General features: G+C 40.0%; 1 protein-coding gene across 9 annotated transcripts in view; it reads right to left on the bottom strand.

Moving 5' to 3' along the window:
• Positions 1-17,598, bottom strand: part of Slc9b1 (solute carrier family 9, subfamily B (NHA1, cation proton antiporter 1), member 1) — a 49,835-nt gene that overhangs the window by 26,582 nt on the left and 5,655 nt on the right. For all 9 annotated transcript variants that reach the window (XR_867240.1, XM_011240253.2, XM_017319776.1 and 6 more), the window contains exons 3-4: positions 16,175-16,235; positions 13,492-13,789 (exon numbers count right to left, since the gene is read on the bottom strand). Coding sequence is in view for 8 of the 9 variants with exons in the window: in XM_011240253.2 (XP_011238555.1) it covers positions 13,492-13,789; positions 16,175-16,235 (359 nt within the window). In the remaining variant the exon portion in view is untranslated. The remainder of the gene's footprint in view (positions 1-13,491; positions 13,790-16,174; positions 16,236-17,598) is intronic.

Genomic DNA, 17,598 nt, shown 5'->3' with positions numbered 1-17,598 from the left:
TTTGGCTTTGTCACCTAGGCAGGCTTCCAAGTGTCCTCTTTTACCTCTGCCCCTAACAGCTGTCATGATGGCCCACACAATAAAGCTAAGTCATTAAGAAATGTTATGACAACATGTTGAGATTTTCTTAAGTTTTAAAACAACCTGACTGGCTGTGATACAAATTCTCAACTAAATTCATCATCACAATGACAGAGCAAATTTTTTAACATGAGCAGATTAAACCTTTGACCTAAAAAATATGTATTTGGGTAATATTTTTTGTTGTTGTTGTGTGTGTGTGTGTTTTTTTTCCTTGAGACAGGGTTTCTTTGTGTAATAGCCCTGACTGTCCTGGAACTCACTCTGCAGACCACACTGGCCTTGAACTCACAGATATCTGCCTGCCTCCACCTCCTGAGTCCTGGGATGCAAGGCCACCACCACCCAACTGTGTGTGTATGTGTGTGTGTGTGTGTGTGTGTGTGTGTGTGTGTATTAGAAAGGGCAAAGCCTGGGGCAAAAATGAACCTGTATATTGTGGGACTAATTATAAGGTACTTTATGCACAGGAAGTATTGGTGGACATGGTGAGTAAATACTTAGTGCAGAAGTATTGGTGGCACAGAGCTAAGGAGATGGTTCAGCACGCAAGAGTGTTTGCCATGCAACTGTAGCTGCCTGAGCTTGATCTCCAGCACCCAAGTCAAAATGCTGCAAGCTGTGGTTTATATCTAATCCCAGCACTAGCACCGCTGGGGGTTGGGGTTGGAGGCAGGAGAATGAGCAGGAGGTTTGCATAGGCAGTGCAGTGCAGTGCAGTGAAAGGAAGATACCTTATCCCAAGAGCAAGGTAGAAGGAGAGAACTGACTCCTCTCAAATTGTCCCCTCACCTGAACAGAATGTCCCTCCAAACCATCAGGTGCCCATCAACTAAGTTAGGTAACAGGGACACAGGAAACCCAGGAGCAAATAAACCAAACAACAATGACAACACACACAAACGAAAGGTGTTAGGTGCTGGAAGCCAAGAGACAGAAGGATCTCACAGTTCAACAAGAGGCAGGCAGACTGACAGAAGAGGTCTTAAGAATTCCTAGCTTGGGGGCTGGAGAGATGGCTCAGCGGTTAAGAGCACTGACTGCTCTTCCAGGGGTCCTGAGTTCAATTCCCAGCAACCACATGGTGGCTCACAACCATCTGTAATGGGACCAATACCCTCTTCGGGGTGTGTCGGAGGACAGTGACAGTGTACTTATATAAATCTTCAAAAAAAATTCCTGGCTCTTGCCGTATATACTTCTTATAGCATGCTAATATATTCCTTCTAGCAAGGCTAAAAAATGTATTTCACAAAACTTTATTAGTTCCATATTTACTGAATAAAAAAGCACTTCTTTTAAAACGAATCTATTTATTATTCTGTCCAACATCATATGTAGAATATTCAAAGCAAAGGAGCAAGGTCTGATTAAGTGAAGGGGGGTTGGAGTATGAAGAAAATCAAGCCAGCTAGGTCCTCATGGCAGATGGAACACACACAACTAAACTATAACAAAATTAAATAGCACCAATGAACACACAAAAATCAGTAGTCTTCCTATATGCCAATAGAAAACATGCTGAAACCAAATCGTGAAAAATAGTTCTGTTCATAACTACTGCAAAAAATTAGAATAAATCTAACCTTTAAGAAGTCAAATAACTCAATTAAAAAAATTAGTTACTGAAATGAGTCAAAAGTTATCAAAAGCTCCCTAACGATCAGAGAAATGGGAATAAAGACTACATTAAAATTTCATCTGACCCTAGTCAGAGTGGTGCTCACTAAGGAAACAAATAACAACAAATGCTAGTGTGGATGCAGACTGAGGGCAACTCCTTCTCTGTTGGCAAAAATGTACAGTAGTCCAGCTGGTGTGGAAATCAGCATGGGGTTTCCTTAAACAAACTAAAAGCCAATCAATTATATGACCTGTCTTAGTCAGGGTTTCTATTTCTGCACAAACATCATGACCAAGAAGCAAGTGGGGGAGGAAAGGGTTTATTCAGCTTACAATTCCATACACAGCCTCTTTGTGCTTTCAGAAAACACTTCCCAGAAGATGTCACCTCAACGATGCTGGTCTCTTCTTAATCATCACTAATTTCTTAGCTCCAGCTAACCAGCACCAATAGTCCCAGTAATGCAAAGTTTTTGCTTTAGTAGTTCTGGTATCTTGTTAATCACAGTTGATTCTTCAGCCCCAGCTAACCAGAACCACAGAATCTTCACAATCCAAAATAGTAATGGCCCTGAAAAGAGTCTTTAATTTTCCTTCTGAAATTTCACAAGCCAGGCCTCCATCTTCTGCACTGTTCTCAACATTATCTTCCAAGCTCCTACACAACATCTGACAGAGCTCTTAACAACAAATGGATCTTTAAGCCCAAAGTTCCAAAGTCCTTCCACAGTCCTCCCCAAAACATGGTCAGGTTGTCACAGGAATACCCCACTCCTGTTACCAATTTGTCTTAGTCAGGGTTTCTATTCCTGCACAAACATCATGACCAAGAAACAAGTTGGGGAGGAAAGGGTTTATTCAGCTTACACTTCCATACTGCTGTTTATCATCAAGGAAGTCAGGACTGGAACTCAAACAGGTCAGAAAGCAGGAGCTGATGCAGAGGCCATGGAGGGGTGTTCTTTACTGGCTTGCTTCCTCTGGCTTGCTCAGCCTGCTCTCTTATAGAACCAAGACTACCAGGTCAGAGATAGTCCCACCCACAAGGGGCCTTTCCCCCTTGATCATTAATTGAAAAAAAATGCCTTACAGTTGTATCTCATGGAGGCATTTCCTCAACTGAAGCTCCTTTCTCTGTGATAACTCCAGTTGTGTCAAGTTGACACAAAACTAACCAATACATGACCCAACTACATCACTCAGGTATTACCCAAAGTAATACCGGCCAACATATCACAGAGAGACCTGCATAGCCAAGTTTACGGCAGTACTGTTCACAAGAGCTGAGTTATGGAACCAACCTTGGGGTCCAACAGCAGAGGAATGAGAAACAGGTAACAAAACAAAATATATAAAGGACGAAGTTGCCATTTGCAGAGAGATGTAGTTCAAGACAACAAACTGAATCTCAAAAAGAAAACCACATGCCACTTTTCTCTCATCTGTGGATTATGGATTTTATGTAGTCAAACACAATCATATATGTGCATATGATAGGAAAGTAGAAACCTAACTGTATAGCGCCACAGGCCAAGTTTGGCGCTAATGTTTCCTATTTCTTCTCTTCTGCTTTCTTTGGATACCATTACTGTCTTTTTCTGCTTACTCAGGTGATAGTTTTTATTAATTTTACTTATTTTTAATGTTTCCTGAATGCCCATACTTTATGCACTACTTTGTTGCATCCTATAAACTTTGATAAACTTCATTTTCATTTTTATTTAAAGTATTTTTAATTTTCCTTTGAGTTCCTCTTTCATCCAGTGTTATTTTGAGTTGTGTTGTTTCATTAGTAATTATTTTAGGAATTTCCAATTGCCTTTATTATGACTTTTTAAACTTCATTATTGCATAAGAATATATAATTTTATACTTTCAATATGGTTTCATAATATAGTGATTTGCAGTTTCCATATAGATAAAAATATTGACAATTTTTCATCTATTTATTGGCCATTTATATTTTTTTATTTGAGAACTATGTGTTCAACTCATCTGTTCATTTGTTGACTAGATTATTTGATTTTGGCATTTAATTTTTTTTAAGGTTTATTTATTTATTTTGTGCACATGAGTACGCTGTAGCTATCTTCAGACACACCAGAAGAGGGTGTCAGATCCCATTAGAGATGGTTGTGAGTTACCAGGTGGTTGCTGGGAATTGAACTCAGGACCTCTGGAAGAACAGTCAGTGCTCTTAACCGCTGAGCTACCTCTCCAGCCCTAAACAGGGCATTCCTAGTGTCATCTGTTAACCTTTAAAGACAAGTTGACATGCTTATAATTTGATTCCTTAAGGAACAAATCTTATTACCTAAATTTTTTTTGGAAATGAAAAATTTATTATATTTATGTATGAAACTTCCCACATTGAAAATTGTGGTAGAGAATAAATAAAAGATGTGATGGCTACTTGTGGTCTCTGCAGACTCATAGTTTTGTGTGTGAATGCACACACATGAAATAAAGGTACATATTTTGACTACACATTATATTTGTGATATTCTATTCACATTTTATCTAAACTTTCATGTAAAAATACACTTAGTTTTTCAAAAAAGGATACATATCTTAATGAATCAGAGGACAGCTCTCTTTCCTGTTGAAAACTGTAGTTTTTCACAGCGAGAAGACAGTGAGCCTTAAAGAGCCGCTTCATGGTGAGAGGCAGCTGCTTTACATTGCTGCATGCTCTTCAGGAGCTGGAGAACTGCTTCCTGGTCCCAGCGATGGAGGCACAAGGGCCAGGAACTGTGAGCTGGGGACAGCACACAGATAGATACCTGGTAACTGTAACTCTGGCCAGGGTTTGGTCTGATAAGAGGTCAGGAGAACTTGAAGAGCCAGTTTTGGTGGAAGTGGATAGTTTTGGCTTTCTCTGTGTAGCTCTGGCTGTCCTGGAACTCACTTTGTAGACCAAATAAATAAATAAATACTCTGTCACCCACTTACATCAGTTCCTGTGATTCGTAGGACCTTAATTGGCTCAAATAACTAATGCAGATCCAGTAACCATGTATATTAACAGCACATTTGCCAGGGTACTATTAACAGCCTCTGGTCTATTTCATCTGAGGCCCTAAACAGCCTTAACATCTATTATGGGTCACTATATTATTCAAGTTTAAACATTTTTAATGGAAGCAGGGCCATGTGTGCTGTGGCGCATAGCTGGAGGTCAGAGGACAATCTGGTGGGGTCAGTCCTTTCCTTCCACCTTTGAGCGTTCCAGGGATTGAACTCAGGTCACGAGACTTTCAAAGCAAGTACTTTACGAACTGAGCCATCCTGCCAGTCCTATTTGAGGTTTTAAATAATCTTCCTTTTTCTCTCTCTCTTTCTTTCTCTTTCTTTCTTTCTTTCTTTCTTTCTTTCTTTCTTTCTTTCTTTCTTTCTTCTTCCTCACTCTTTCTTCCTGTCTTTCTTTCCCTTCTTCTTTCTTTTTTTTTAATTAGGCATTTTTCTCATTTACATTTCCCAATTTGGCATTTAATTTTTAAAATGTATATATTCTCAATACAATCCCTTTGGCTGTATATCTGGCAGAGATATTCTCTCATTCTGTAAGTTGTCTCTTCGCTCCATCGTCTGTTTTTCTTTATTGTAGACAGCTTTAAATTTCATGCATTTCTACTGCTCAGTTCTTGCTATATCTCTGGAAGTGTTGGTTCCCTTTTCAGAAAGTTCTTGCCTATGACTATATCTTAAAGTGTTCTCTTTAACATGCCTAGCACTTTCACAGTTTCCAGTTCTTAGATACAATTCCAAGTTATTTTTTACACAGAGAGATATAGACATGGTTTCATTCTTCTACGTATAGATATGTAGTTTTCTTAACACCATTGACAGTTTGATGAAGCTATCTTTTCTCTGTGCTCATGGCACCTTTGTAGAAAATTGGATGGTTAGAGCTATGTGTGTTTATTTCTTGCTGTCATGCTTCCCTGCCATGATGGGCTCTTATGCCTGGGACAGCTCACCAACCCTATTGCACTGACTTATGTAACATACTTGTACAATGATGGGCAGTAAATTAGCTCTGCTTATAGTCGTATCACCACAAATAAGGAGCTGCAATATAGCACAGTGGCTCCAATGTCACAGGTGACATCAACTGTGTAGCACAACTACAGTCTAACAGGACCATACTTGTATAGAGTTCATCACTGACAGAAAGAAAGCCATGACTCCACACATGACTGGAATCAAGTACTTGTGGGGTTTTCCGTCTTTTACCCATACAATTGTTATTCATACCACACACACATATAAGGTGTAATTATTGAACATACTGTATGTTTAATAAACTTATTAGATAAGGAAAATAAAAAGAAGTTTTAACCTTCAATCTTTTTCTCCTTTCTGTAGGTCTGAGTTGCTGTCCTATATAAAACTGCCTTCTATCTGAAAATCTCCTGACAGTTGTTGCCAGGGAAATCACTTGACAATAGTGTTATCTTCACCTTTAAAAAAAAAAAAAAATCAAAGGACGATTTATTTACCCTTAGCTTGTGAAAGATAATGTCACAAAACACGGAACTGTGGATTGATGTTTATTTTTCTTCTCAACATTTTAACCGCTTCTCTCCACCCTTCTCACATCATTTCTGAGGGTGGAGGACACACTTTTGATTTGTACTCCCAGACAGGTAAGGCTTCTTCTTTGTCTTATTCAAGGTTTTCTCTCTGCCTGCCAAGGCTTTAACGATCATACTGTTAGGTGTAGATGGATTTACCCCCGTGTTCTCTAGTTACTGACTTATAGACATTGTCTACGCAGCCCTGCTGTCCTCTAAATCACAGAGACCCACCCACCTCTGAATCTCAAGGGCAGGGATTAAAGGTGCAGTTCCATGGTGTTCTCTTTTTAATGTGCTTTTCCTATGAGTTGGTGTCTGACATTTGAGAAAATTATCAGTCATGACTTCTCAAGAATGTCATTGGTTCCTTTCCAGAATTCTTCTTTCTCTTGACATTCCCAATTTACATACAATTCTTACAGTCTTCCTTTACTTCTTAAACATTTGCTCATTTTCAGCTTTTTTTTTTTTGTCCTTGCTCTTTAGTTTTAGAAGTTTATTGTCACATGTTTTCATGTATAGGTTTTTGCTTGCACTTAGTCTACCAGTGACCCAATCCAAGTTAAGTATTCATTCCTCATAGTGTCCTCATCTGCGCTCTTTCTTCCCTATGATTTTTATCTCTTAGCTTACAACACTCAAATATTTTTCACATATATTCTAGCATATTAGCCATACTTGGTTTAAGCCCACAGTCCCAGAATTCTAGCATTCCCACTCTAATGGTTTCTCTTCCTTCAAAAACGTTGCCATTTAAAAAATAGACATAGATACAATTTACAAAACACATGAAACTCAAGAAGGAAGACCAAAGTGTGGATACTTCCCTCCTTCTTAGATGGGGAACAAAATACCCATGGAAGGAGTTACAGAGACAAATTTCGGAGCAGAGCCTGAAGGAAAGACCATCCAGAGACTTCCCCACCCAGGGATCCATCCCATATATAGTCATCAAACCCAGACTCTATTGCATATGCCAGAAAGATTTTGCTGACAGGACCCTGACATAGCTCTCTCTTGTGAGGCTATACCAATGTCTGGCAAATACAGAAGTGGATGCTCACAGTCATCTATTGGATGGAACACAGGGCCCCTAATGAAGGAGCTAGAGAAAGTACTTAAGGAGCTAAAGGGGTCTGCAACCCTATAGGAGGAACAACAATATGAACTAACCAGTACCCCCCAGAGCTGTGTCTCTAGGTGCATATGTAGCAGAGGATGGCCTAGTTGGCCATCAATGGGAGGAGAGGCCCTTGATCTTCTGAAGATCATATATACCCCAGTAAAGGGGAGTGCCAGGGCCAGGAAGCAGGAGTGGGTGGGTTGGGGAGCAGGGTAGGGGGAGGGTATAGGGGGTTTTGGGGATAGCATTTGAAATGTAAATGAAGCTGGGTGTGGTGGCATACGCCTTTAATCCCAGCCCTTGGGAGGCAGAGGCAGGCGAATTTCTGAGTTCGAGGCCAGCCTGGTCTACAGAGTGAGTTCCAGGCCAGCCAGCAAAAAACCAAAAAAAGAAAAGAAAAGAAATGTAAATGAAGAAAATATCTAATAAAAAATAGACGTAAATTTTAACAGGAAGGTGAGCATGCTCTAGTGTGGAAGAAGACCAGTAATAAATCAGCCTTTGCTAACATGGTCCAGAGTGGAGGTGAAGCCCTGCTGGCCCTAAAGCTCTGTCTGTTCGTGTGTCCCTTCCTATGTACACTGTGAATACTGCGACAGTGTCCCAAATGTTGGTTTTTTAAAAGTCCCTTAATTGCTTCAGGCTGACCAAAGGATGCTAGAGATGTGTATTTTCTTTCTAGACAGATGAATAAAGGTGGCTAGAATTGAATCCCCTTCCCTTAGGTTGGTTAAGCAAGAGTAAGCTATGGTTAGACTTTAGTACATTTACTGTTTCTGGACAGGGTCTATTATAGATCCCTAGCTGACATCCATTTCCTTGAGAGCAGGCCACAGTAAGGGCAGAAGACAGTGCTGTAGTCCATAATGATTGTTCTCCCTCCCGTTGGTTGGTTCTAGAACTTAAGTTTAACAAGTCTGTGGGCCATGGTTTTATTCCTGGGCCTGTCTGGTCTTTAACTTGTCTAAAATTAACAATCACAATTCAGGTTTCCTTATGCTGCTGCTGGTTCCCACAGAGTTTTCTACGGAAAATTATAATTCACTACATCTGTCTGTGTATACATACAAGCTTTGGGGCAGCAGTTTAGATCTATATGGATCTAAAGAGACTTAATTTCAGGGTTTTTTTTTTATTTGCTGTTGTGTTAAAGCATATGTAAGATCCTTACCTACAGAATCAGAAATAGAAAGTAACACCACGAGTACAAACCAATGACACTTTCAGGGTGAAGCAGAACTGGACAGTCCTTTAGTGTTCCTGTCACTGACCTCTGACTGCTCTGCCATGACACCTGGCTGAACACTGGCTTTCACTAGTTTATAAGTGCATACACAACTATCTATATGAATTTTAAAAATGATCTGCACAAAAACAGTAATAAATTATATACAGAAAATTGGTTTTTGAAAGTACAAAAATAATAGCTGTTACTTCTGTCATGCCAATAATTTGATATATATACACATGCAGAAAAAAGTTCAAATTCAGTTGTCTGAATGCTAATATGAACAAACCACCACTAAGTTTTCATAATGACAGGAGAGATATATTGCCAATACTTCATAGAATACTTAATTATTCTCTGCATGTATAAAGGCTGGTTATATTAGTGTTTGCTTTACTTAATTAGAAGTATGTCTTAAGCCAGCAAACATCAAATGCACTAAAATTCACTACAGTTCAGGAATCTCTGACTTGATATAAAGACATCCAAAATATGCAACCGTAAGAACTCCAGAAACACTTATTACCACGCAATAGTTAAGCTAAAAGCTGCACAGAAATCCAGTTGAAAAAAGCAGACTCTGATGTGTATAGCGCTCAAAGGTCGGCAATGAGCTCTCTCAACACAACAGACTTAGAAAACACATTCTCTTGCTGGTATAATTCAAACCTTCAAATATAAGAACAAGCCATCTGTCCTCCACAACAAGGGATCAGCTCTTTACAGCAGGTTTTTGTTGTTGTTGTTGTTTATTTGTTTTTTTTGTTTGTTTGTTTTTTGTTTTTTTCAAAAGTTTTTCTGTGTGGCTCTGACATCCTGGGACTCAGGGACTCACTCTGTAGACCAGGCTGGCTTTCAACTCAGAGACCCAGCTGCCTCTGTGTCCTGTGCACGGGGATTACAGGTGCGCACTGCCACCACCTCAGCTTTACAGCTATTTTAATGAAATCTCGGTCACATCATAAGCAGGATAGTTTTCTCATACCTATCTGCTCTTTAACGTTAGCATCTGCCAGTAATTGTTTTTGCTATTTGCTTTAACTTTCCATCTGCAGACTGTTTTTTTGACACATGAATTAGAGGTTCATCATCTGACCCATCTTCAGATCCAGGCTCCTTCGGCCTTCGGTGGATCTCCCTGATTGGCTGCTTTTGGGGGTAGGGGTGGGGTTTGCTTTTAGCAGTAGCTTTTTGTTTTGTTTTTTAAAGATGTCTTTTTTGATGGCTGCTCCTCTTTATCACAACCTTCAAAAGACTCTTCTATTTTTATCTTCATCACTGCTGGATTCACCAGACAGAATTTCAGGAAACCTGGTTTACCTTGACTTTCACTGTCCTTAAGTTTATTGACATGCTATGTTACATGTATTGATTTACATGCCAAACCAACCTGGTCTTTCTAGAATGAAGCACACCTGATTATAATGTATAACCTTCATGTATTCCTGAATTCAGTTTGGAAACGTGTATTAAAGAGCCACTAAAAACCCAGGCTGCATAGGTGTAAAGGAAACGGAGAGAGGCTTGAAAAAAGACACTGTGCTACTCGAATGCCTGATCTCTCCAAGACTTTTGTCAAAGAGGTTTTTGGCATCGCATGACAGAATCACTTGGGTTTTTCTTTCAATGTGTTTGTATGGTGGATTATGTTGATGGATTTTCATACATTGTAATACCCTGGGATGAAGCCTACTTGATCATGGTGGATGGTATTTTTGATGTGTTCTTGGATTATTTTACTAAGTATTCTTGTGTCAATGTTCATAAGGGAAATTGTCTGAAATTCACTTTCTTTATTGAGTCTTTGTGTGGTTTAGGTATTAGGGTGGCTGTGGCTTCAAAGAGCACGTTTGGCAGTGTTTCTTATGTTTTCATCTTGTGGGATAGTTTGAGGAGTATTCATATTAGCTCCTCTTTGAAAGGCTGGTAGTAGAATTCTGGGCTAAAACCATCTGGCCCTGGGCTTTTTTTTTTTTTTTTTTTTTTTTTTGGTGGGAGATTTTTAATGATTGCTTCTATTTACTTAGTGGTTATAGGATTATGTAGATTGCTTGCCTGATTGTGATTTAACTTCGGTAAGTGAAATGTATCCAGAAAATAATACCTTTCATTTACATTTTTCAATTTGGGGGAATACAGGCATTTCAAGAAAGGCCCGATGATTCTTTAGATCCCCTCAGTGTCTGTTGTTGTGCCTCCCTATTCATTTCTAATTTTGTCAATTTGGATATTATCTCTCTGACTACATTGCTGGTGGGAATGCAAATTTGTACAATTACCACTGATACCAATTTGGCAGCTTTTCAGAAAATTTGGAATAGTTCTATCTCAAGATCCAGCTATACCACACCTGGGCATATACCCAAAAGATGTTCCACCAGCTTACAGGGGCACTTGATCTACGATATTCATAGTAGCTTTATTTGTAATGGCCAGAAACTGGAAGCAAATAAGATAGATGTCCCTCAACTGAAGAATGGATAAAGAAACTGTGGTTCATTTACACAATGGAATACTACTACTCAGCTATTAAAAAGAAGGATGTTCATTTTCAGGCAAATTAGAACTAGAAAATATCATCCTGAGTGAGGTAACCCAGACCAAAAGGGACATGCATGGCATGTACTCACTTATAAGTGGATATCAGCCATAAAGTATAGGTTACAATCCACAAACTCAAAGAAGCTAAAAAACAAGGGGGGGACAAGGGAGGATGCTTGAATTCCACTCAGAAGGGGAAATAAAACAGTCATCATAGATGGATGGATGGAGGGAACTGGGTAGGAGAGGGGAAAGGAAGGTGAAGGGGGGGGGTCACATATATAGGAAGAGCCAGGGAGAAAGTGCCATGAGAGTGAATGGAAATCAGCAGCTAGTGGCAGATGGGGACATCTCTAGGATGTGCCAAAGACCTGGGATGAAGGAGTCTGCAGAGAGTCTATTAGGCTGACTCTAGCTAAGACTCTTAGCAGCAAAGGATATGGAGCCTGAAGTGGCCACCTCCTACAGCCAGGAAGGACTACCAGTGGAGGGTTAAGGACACCAACCCACTCACAAAAATGTGTCCTGCCTACAAGTGCAGGGTTGAAGATGGAGCAGAGACTGAGAAAATGCCCAACCAATGAATGGCTGCCCCAACTTGAGACCTATCCCATGGTCAAACACCAATCCCTGACATTATTAATGATACTCTGTTATGTCTGCAGACAGGAGCCTAGTATAATTGTCCTCTGAGAGGCCTCCACCCAGCAGCTGACAGAAACAGATGCAGAGACCCACAATCAAACATTAGACAGACAGAGTTCAGGAAATCTTGTGGAAGAGTTGCAGGAAGGACTGAGGAACCCAGAGGGGATAGAAACTCCACAGGAAGACCAACAGAGTCACATAACCTGGACCCTTGGGGGCTCCCAGAGACTGAACCACCAACCAGAGAGCATACATGATCTGAACCTAGCCCCACCCTCACATTTATACAGATGTAAAGCTTGGTCTTCATGCAGATCCCCCAACAACTAAAGGAGGGACTGTCCTTGACTCTGCTGCCTGCCTGTGGATCCTGTTCCCCTAACTTGGCTGCCTTGCCTGGCCTCAGTGGGGAGGCATGTGCTTTGTCCTGCAGTGACTTGATGTACCAAGGTGCATGAGTACTCAGAGAGGCCCTCCACCTTCTCAGAGGAGAGCGGAAGTGGAGATATGGGGAGGGGCTGTCTGATGGGGGTGGAGGGGCAGGGGTTGTGATTGGAATGTAAAGTGAATACATAAATAAATTAATGGAAAAAAAGGAAAGCAAAAATATAGTACCAAGATGTATATTCCCAAAACAAGAATCATGGAAGCTAGGAAATCTTTTTCTACAAATGTCCTTAAAACTAAATAACTGAAAATGGAAAAATATGGAGAAATAAGTTACTGATCTAAGTTTGACATTTCAGGGCTGATGTTGAACTCTGTTTACTTCAAGTAGAGAAGCCCTACAATCCAGCCTTCAGAGGGTAACCACTGGCGATCAGTACATAATCTAACATGCAAAGGGTAGCCACTGGCAATCAGTACATTTTTCCTCTTCCTCTCTCATAACAGCCTCAGTCTAGAAACTGCCTGCTAAATAGTCAGGCTAATAGGAGTGGACATATCTGAAGAGCTATGCACATAAAATATGACAATGGGAGTATAGTAATTTATAGTCACATGAAGACTTTTCAAGTTCAAAGAAAAGGTTAATTCATGGCCCTTAAAACACTGATATTAATAAAAAGCAAATATCAGTAATGAAAGAAAAAACAATGAATACAATTTTCTTTAAAAGTGTAATATAGCAAAGAACAAATAAGAATACATGAAAAATAACATTGCAATTACTTATGCTTCACTATATTTAGTCTAATTTTTGTTCCTTATAGGTTATATATACCCAGTCATCAAAATCGCTGAGTTTGATCATGTAGATTCATAAAGAAATAAAAATGCTTATGAATATTTGGTAACAATAAGATACAAATTTCATATAGGCCACAGCTATTTTAAATTTGAAGACCAATGTCAAGAACCTTCGTATTGTCAGGAATTTATTATGACTTCATGCTAATGAAGACCACAAAAGGAAGTTGTAAACAAGAGCCTTCAACTAACATGGCTTCTAATCCCCAATTCCACATTAAAATACATGAAAAAGACAAAAGTGAAAATCACAAGTACTACGTAGGTTTTGAAAAGGGTAAGGAATTATCTGTTCTGTCTACATATTGCTCAGATCAGAGCTTGCCATCTGAGGTGCACATCTTATACTGTTAGCCTTATCATCTGCATTTTATATTTCTCATTTTCTCCCCATGTACATTTCTTATTTGACATACCATCTGTAATTGTTTTATTTATTGTTCCTTGTGGAGGACAGTAACTATTTGTCCCTCTCTTCTTTTTTGTTTCCTTCCTTTCTATTTCGGTTGTTTGTGTTTCCTTCGTTTGTGTTTCCCTTCTTCCTGGTACCTTCCTTTCTGGTTCCTTCCTTTCTGGTTCCTTCCTTTCTGGTTCCTTCCTTTCTGGTTCCTTCCTTTCTGGTTCCTTCGGTTCTGGTTCCTTTGGTTCCGGTTCCTTCAGTTCTGGTTTTGGTTCCACAGTTTCTTCATGAAAACTATCAGGATCTTTGGACATCTAAAGTAAAACAAAGAACTCTTCTAAGAACTGTACTCTCTTTGGGATAGCATTGGAAATGTAAATGAGGAAAATACCTAATAAAAATATTAAAAAAAAGAACTGTACTCTCCATATAAGTTTATGAATGTAAACAATCACTACATTTCATAACTCCTATTATTACTGTCAACATGGAGAACACACATCACACACTTCAGAAATAGACATCATTAGGGCTGGAGAGATGGCTCAGCTGTTAAGGGCACTGACTGCTCTTCCAGAGGTCCTGAGTTCAATTCCCAGCAACCCCATGGGAATCACAACCATCTGTAATGGAATCCGATGCCCTCCTCTGGTGTGTCTGAAGACAGCAACGGTGTACTCATAAAACAAATAAATCTTTTTAAAAAGGAAATAGCTATCACAGCAGAAGCAGCCCCATATTAATGCACCCGAGTCTCCATCACCATCACCATTTATAGACTGAACAAGCGAGCCTCTCCTGCAGGCTTGACAACTCAAAACTGCCCTCCTCTGTCTCCCTCAGATTAATCACTAAAACTTTCCTGAAATGACAACATAACTAAACTGAGGAGTTAAATATGAAAAATGATGTAGTTGAATGGAAAATGAGAAAACCAGAGGACACAGCCTCAGAAATTCAAGCTTGCTCCAGTAATACTTATATGCAACAGATTTTGATAATTTATGGTTTATGTCAGCTCTTCCAACCTTTGAATGTTAATGTAATTATAAAACTACTGATTGATGAAATTATCTGTGGTTTGTGAGAATGCTGGGGAGCTTCTCCCAATGCAAAGAGACAATTACAGCAAGGGTAGCGTTAACTTTGAGTAGTGCCCTCTGCCGAGCATACTGCCATGATGGATGGATGGGAGGATAGATGGATGGGAGAAGGATAGATGGAGGGATGAAGGAAGGGATGGGTGGGAGAGGGGTGGATGGAGGGATGGATGGGAGAGGGACAGATGGAAGGAGGGATGGAGGGATGGATGGATGGATGGGAGAGAGATAGAGGGAGGGATGGAGGAATGGATGGATGGGAGAGGGACAGATGGAAGGATGGAGGGATGGATGGATGGATGGGTGGGTGGGAGGATGCTATCCTTTTGAGTGTACTGTACAAGGGAACATTATCTTTCTGCGAGAAATGTAGGAGAGGCTAGACTGCATAGACAGCGGAGGGCTTGTAGGGTTAAGTTGAATGGATAAGGAGATTCAGACATTACTGCACTGACAATACTCTGCAGCTCTATGGGATAAAATTCTCAGACCTCATGGTCAGACTGTTGCTGTTCTGGGGTAGAGGTGTTTTCTGGAGTCTCTGCAACTGCACAGATGCTAAAAGCACAGCAGATGGCTTTTATTAAGGTTGTAGAAAGTCATACAGTAAAAGTGGAGGAGCTTTGCAATTTCAGAATTTATAATAAATTCATATAGATTAAGATGAATTCATCACAGATAACGTAATTAAAAGTACGTTATACTGCACTCTTGGCTTAAGAGTTGTAAAGTCTCTACTAAAAGAATTAACAATTTATAATTCGGATTATAAGCAACTATCTAGTAAAACTGGAATAACAAAAGGCTTAAAAGCTTACTTTATTCTTCAAAATATATAACCATTGTTGACTTAAATTGGTGAAACTTTCTAACACATGGAAGGAAATAAGGCCATATTTGCCTTATTCCTAAAACCTACCCTATCTGGGTCCAAACCAGTATGGAATAACTCCTTGTCATCTGTTTTATCCTTTCTGCTCATTTTCTAGAACCCATTAAAGTTTAGTAGCTACTTTAAATGTATAATTCTTTTCTTTTACCAGATATCAATATTTAAAAGAAATCTATATAATAAACAAAAAATCATTTAAAACAAGTAGTGTCCTGCTTTGTAGTCCGGATCTCAGTAACTCAGGACCCTCTTGCCTCATCCTCCCAACTCCTAGGATTACAAGTGTGAGTCTTGGTTGTCATGGCAAACTTGGATTGTTATTTTTGTTTGTTTGTTTTGGGTGTATATATGCAGGTGGTGTGTGTGTGTGTTTTAGGCACTTGAGTATATAGGTATATGCATCCAGAGGCCAGAGAAGGAGGTCCGGTTTCTTCTGAGCCTCTCTCTGTGCCTTAATTCCTTGGCAGCATTGCTCAGTGATCAGGAGGCTCCCTGATTAACAAGGTCAGTTAGCTGACCAATGGGTGCCCAGGCTGTACCTGCTCCTGCTCCCCAGTGCTGGGGCTACAAGTATATAGAGCATACTTGGTTTTCAACATGAATTCTGATGTGAGAGCTCAGATCCTATGCTCTCACCCAGTGAGTCATCTCCCAAGACCAACACAGAACTGCACAGTCTATATTACAGTGTAATTTTAAGTTTTTACCTCAACAGTTACAGATGATTGGAAACCATCATCCTTCTTGTTTGATTCTACGTCGTGCTCACTAATATTTAAGAGAAAAATAATTTGAAAAAGAAAAGAAAGTATATAAATCCATATAATAACAAATTTCATTAACAACACATGTTTAAAATATTTAATAAAAGTTATTGCAGTCAAGTCAGATACCTTTAATAAAAATCTAAATATTCACTTAAAGCCAGTGAGAAGGCTCAGTGAGTAAGGTCACCAAGCCACCAAGTCCAGCGACTTGAGCTCCCTGGGAATCACACAGGACAAGGAAAGAACTGATTCCCACAAGTTATTTCCTATGTGTGCTATGATACACACACACACACACACACACACACACACACACCACAGAGAGAGGGGGGGAGGGAGAGAAAGAGTGTGAGAGGGAGAGGGAGAGAAAGAGAGGAAGGAATTTTAAATATCCGCTTAGAGTTATTAATCAAAGCCATGAACCCAAGTTTAAATTTTTTTATTACATTTATTTATTCATATGTGTGTGAAGGTTGGAGGACCACTTGTGGGATTCGGTTCTCTTCCATGTGAGTCCCAGGGGTGAACTCAGGTCATCCGGATTGGTGGCAAATGCCTCTATCGGCTAAGCTGTCTCACTGTCCCCAAGAGCCTAAGTGGAGAAATGTATTACTTCTCACCAATTTCTTAATAACAGGCAATATATTAAAAGCACGTGGGAGATAATCAGTTCTTTATTTTAGTCACTAACTAGTGTGTCACTAACTAGTGTGTCACTAACTAGTGTGTCACTAACTAGTGTGCCTGACTTAATCTCCACCACTATCTATTTCATTTTCAATGTCAAGCCTCCGTGAGACTTCAAGAAAATTTAAAATGAAACCTGGAGGAACACTCACACAGGATATGAGGAAGTTTCTCTTTCATAATGGACCAAAAGAAGAGAAAGCTAAGCTATTGGCCAGGTAGAATACTTGGGAGAGAGTGCAGGTCTACAGTGTGGCCAAAACAGATGGAGGAACAGAGACCTAGAATAGCCTAGAATGAAGGAGGCATGTCACAGTGACTGACCTAGTCTGGAGCAGCTTGAAACTGAGACGTTTTCCCACAACACAAGAAAAATATAACCCCACTATGCCAGGAACATCTGAAATTCTGCAGCTGGAGACTCCAACAGCCCTCCTGGACAGTGACCCTGGTGTGGGGATCTGCCGGGATAACACCACTGTATTAGCCAGTGAAGCTCAATTCCTACTGTACCCTCCTCAAACAAGACTTCTGTTGCAGAGCCCTGCTGATCCTAAACCTACCTGTATCCAGCTGGTGCCACAGTGGATCAAATGCCACATCTATTGCAGTTTTCTGGAGCAGCCACCTCACTCACTGACATTTAAGTAGCCCCCTCCCTGCTGCAGCCCAAATAC

Source organism: Mus musculus, chromosome 3 (assembly GCF_000001635.26).
Source record: "Mus musculus strain C57BL/6J chromosome 3, GRCm38.p6 C57BL/6J".
NCBI lineage: Eukaryota > Metazoa > Chordata > Mammalia > Rodentia > Muridae > Mus > Mus musculus.
Note: the sequence above shows the minus strand (reverse complement) of the source record. Positions and strands in the feature narration are given on the sequence as shown.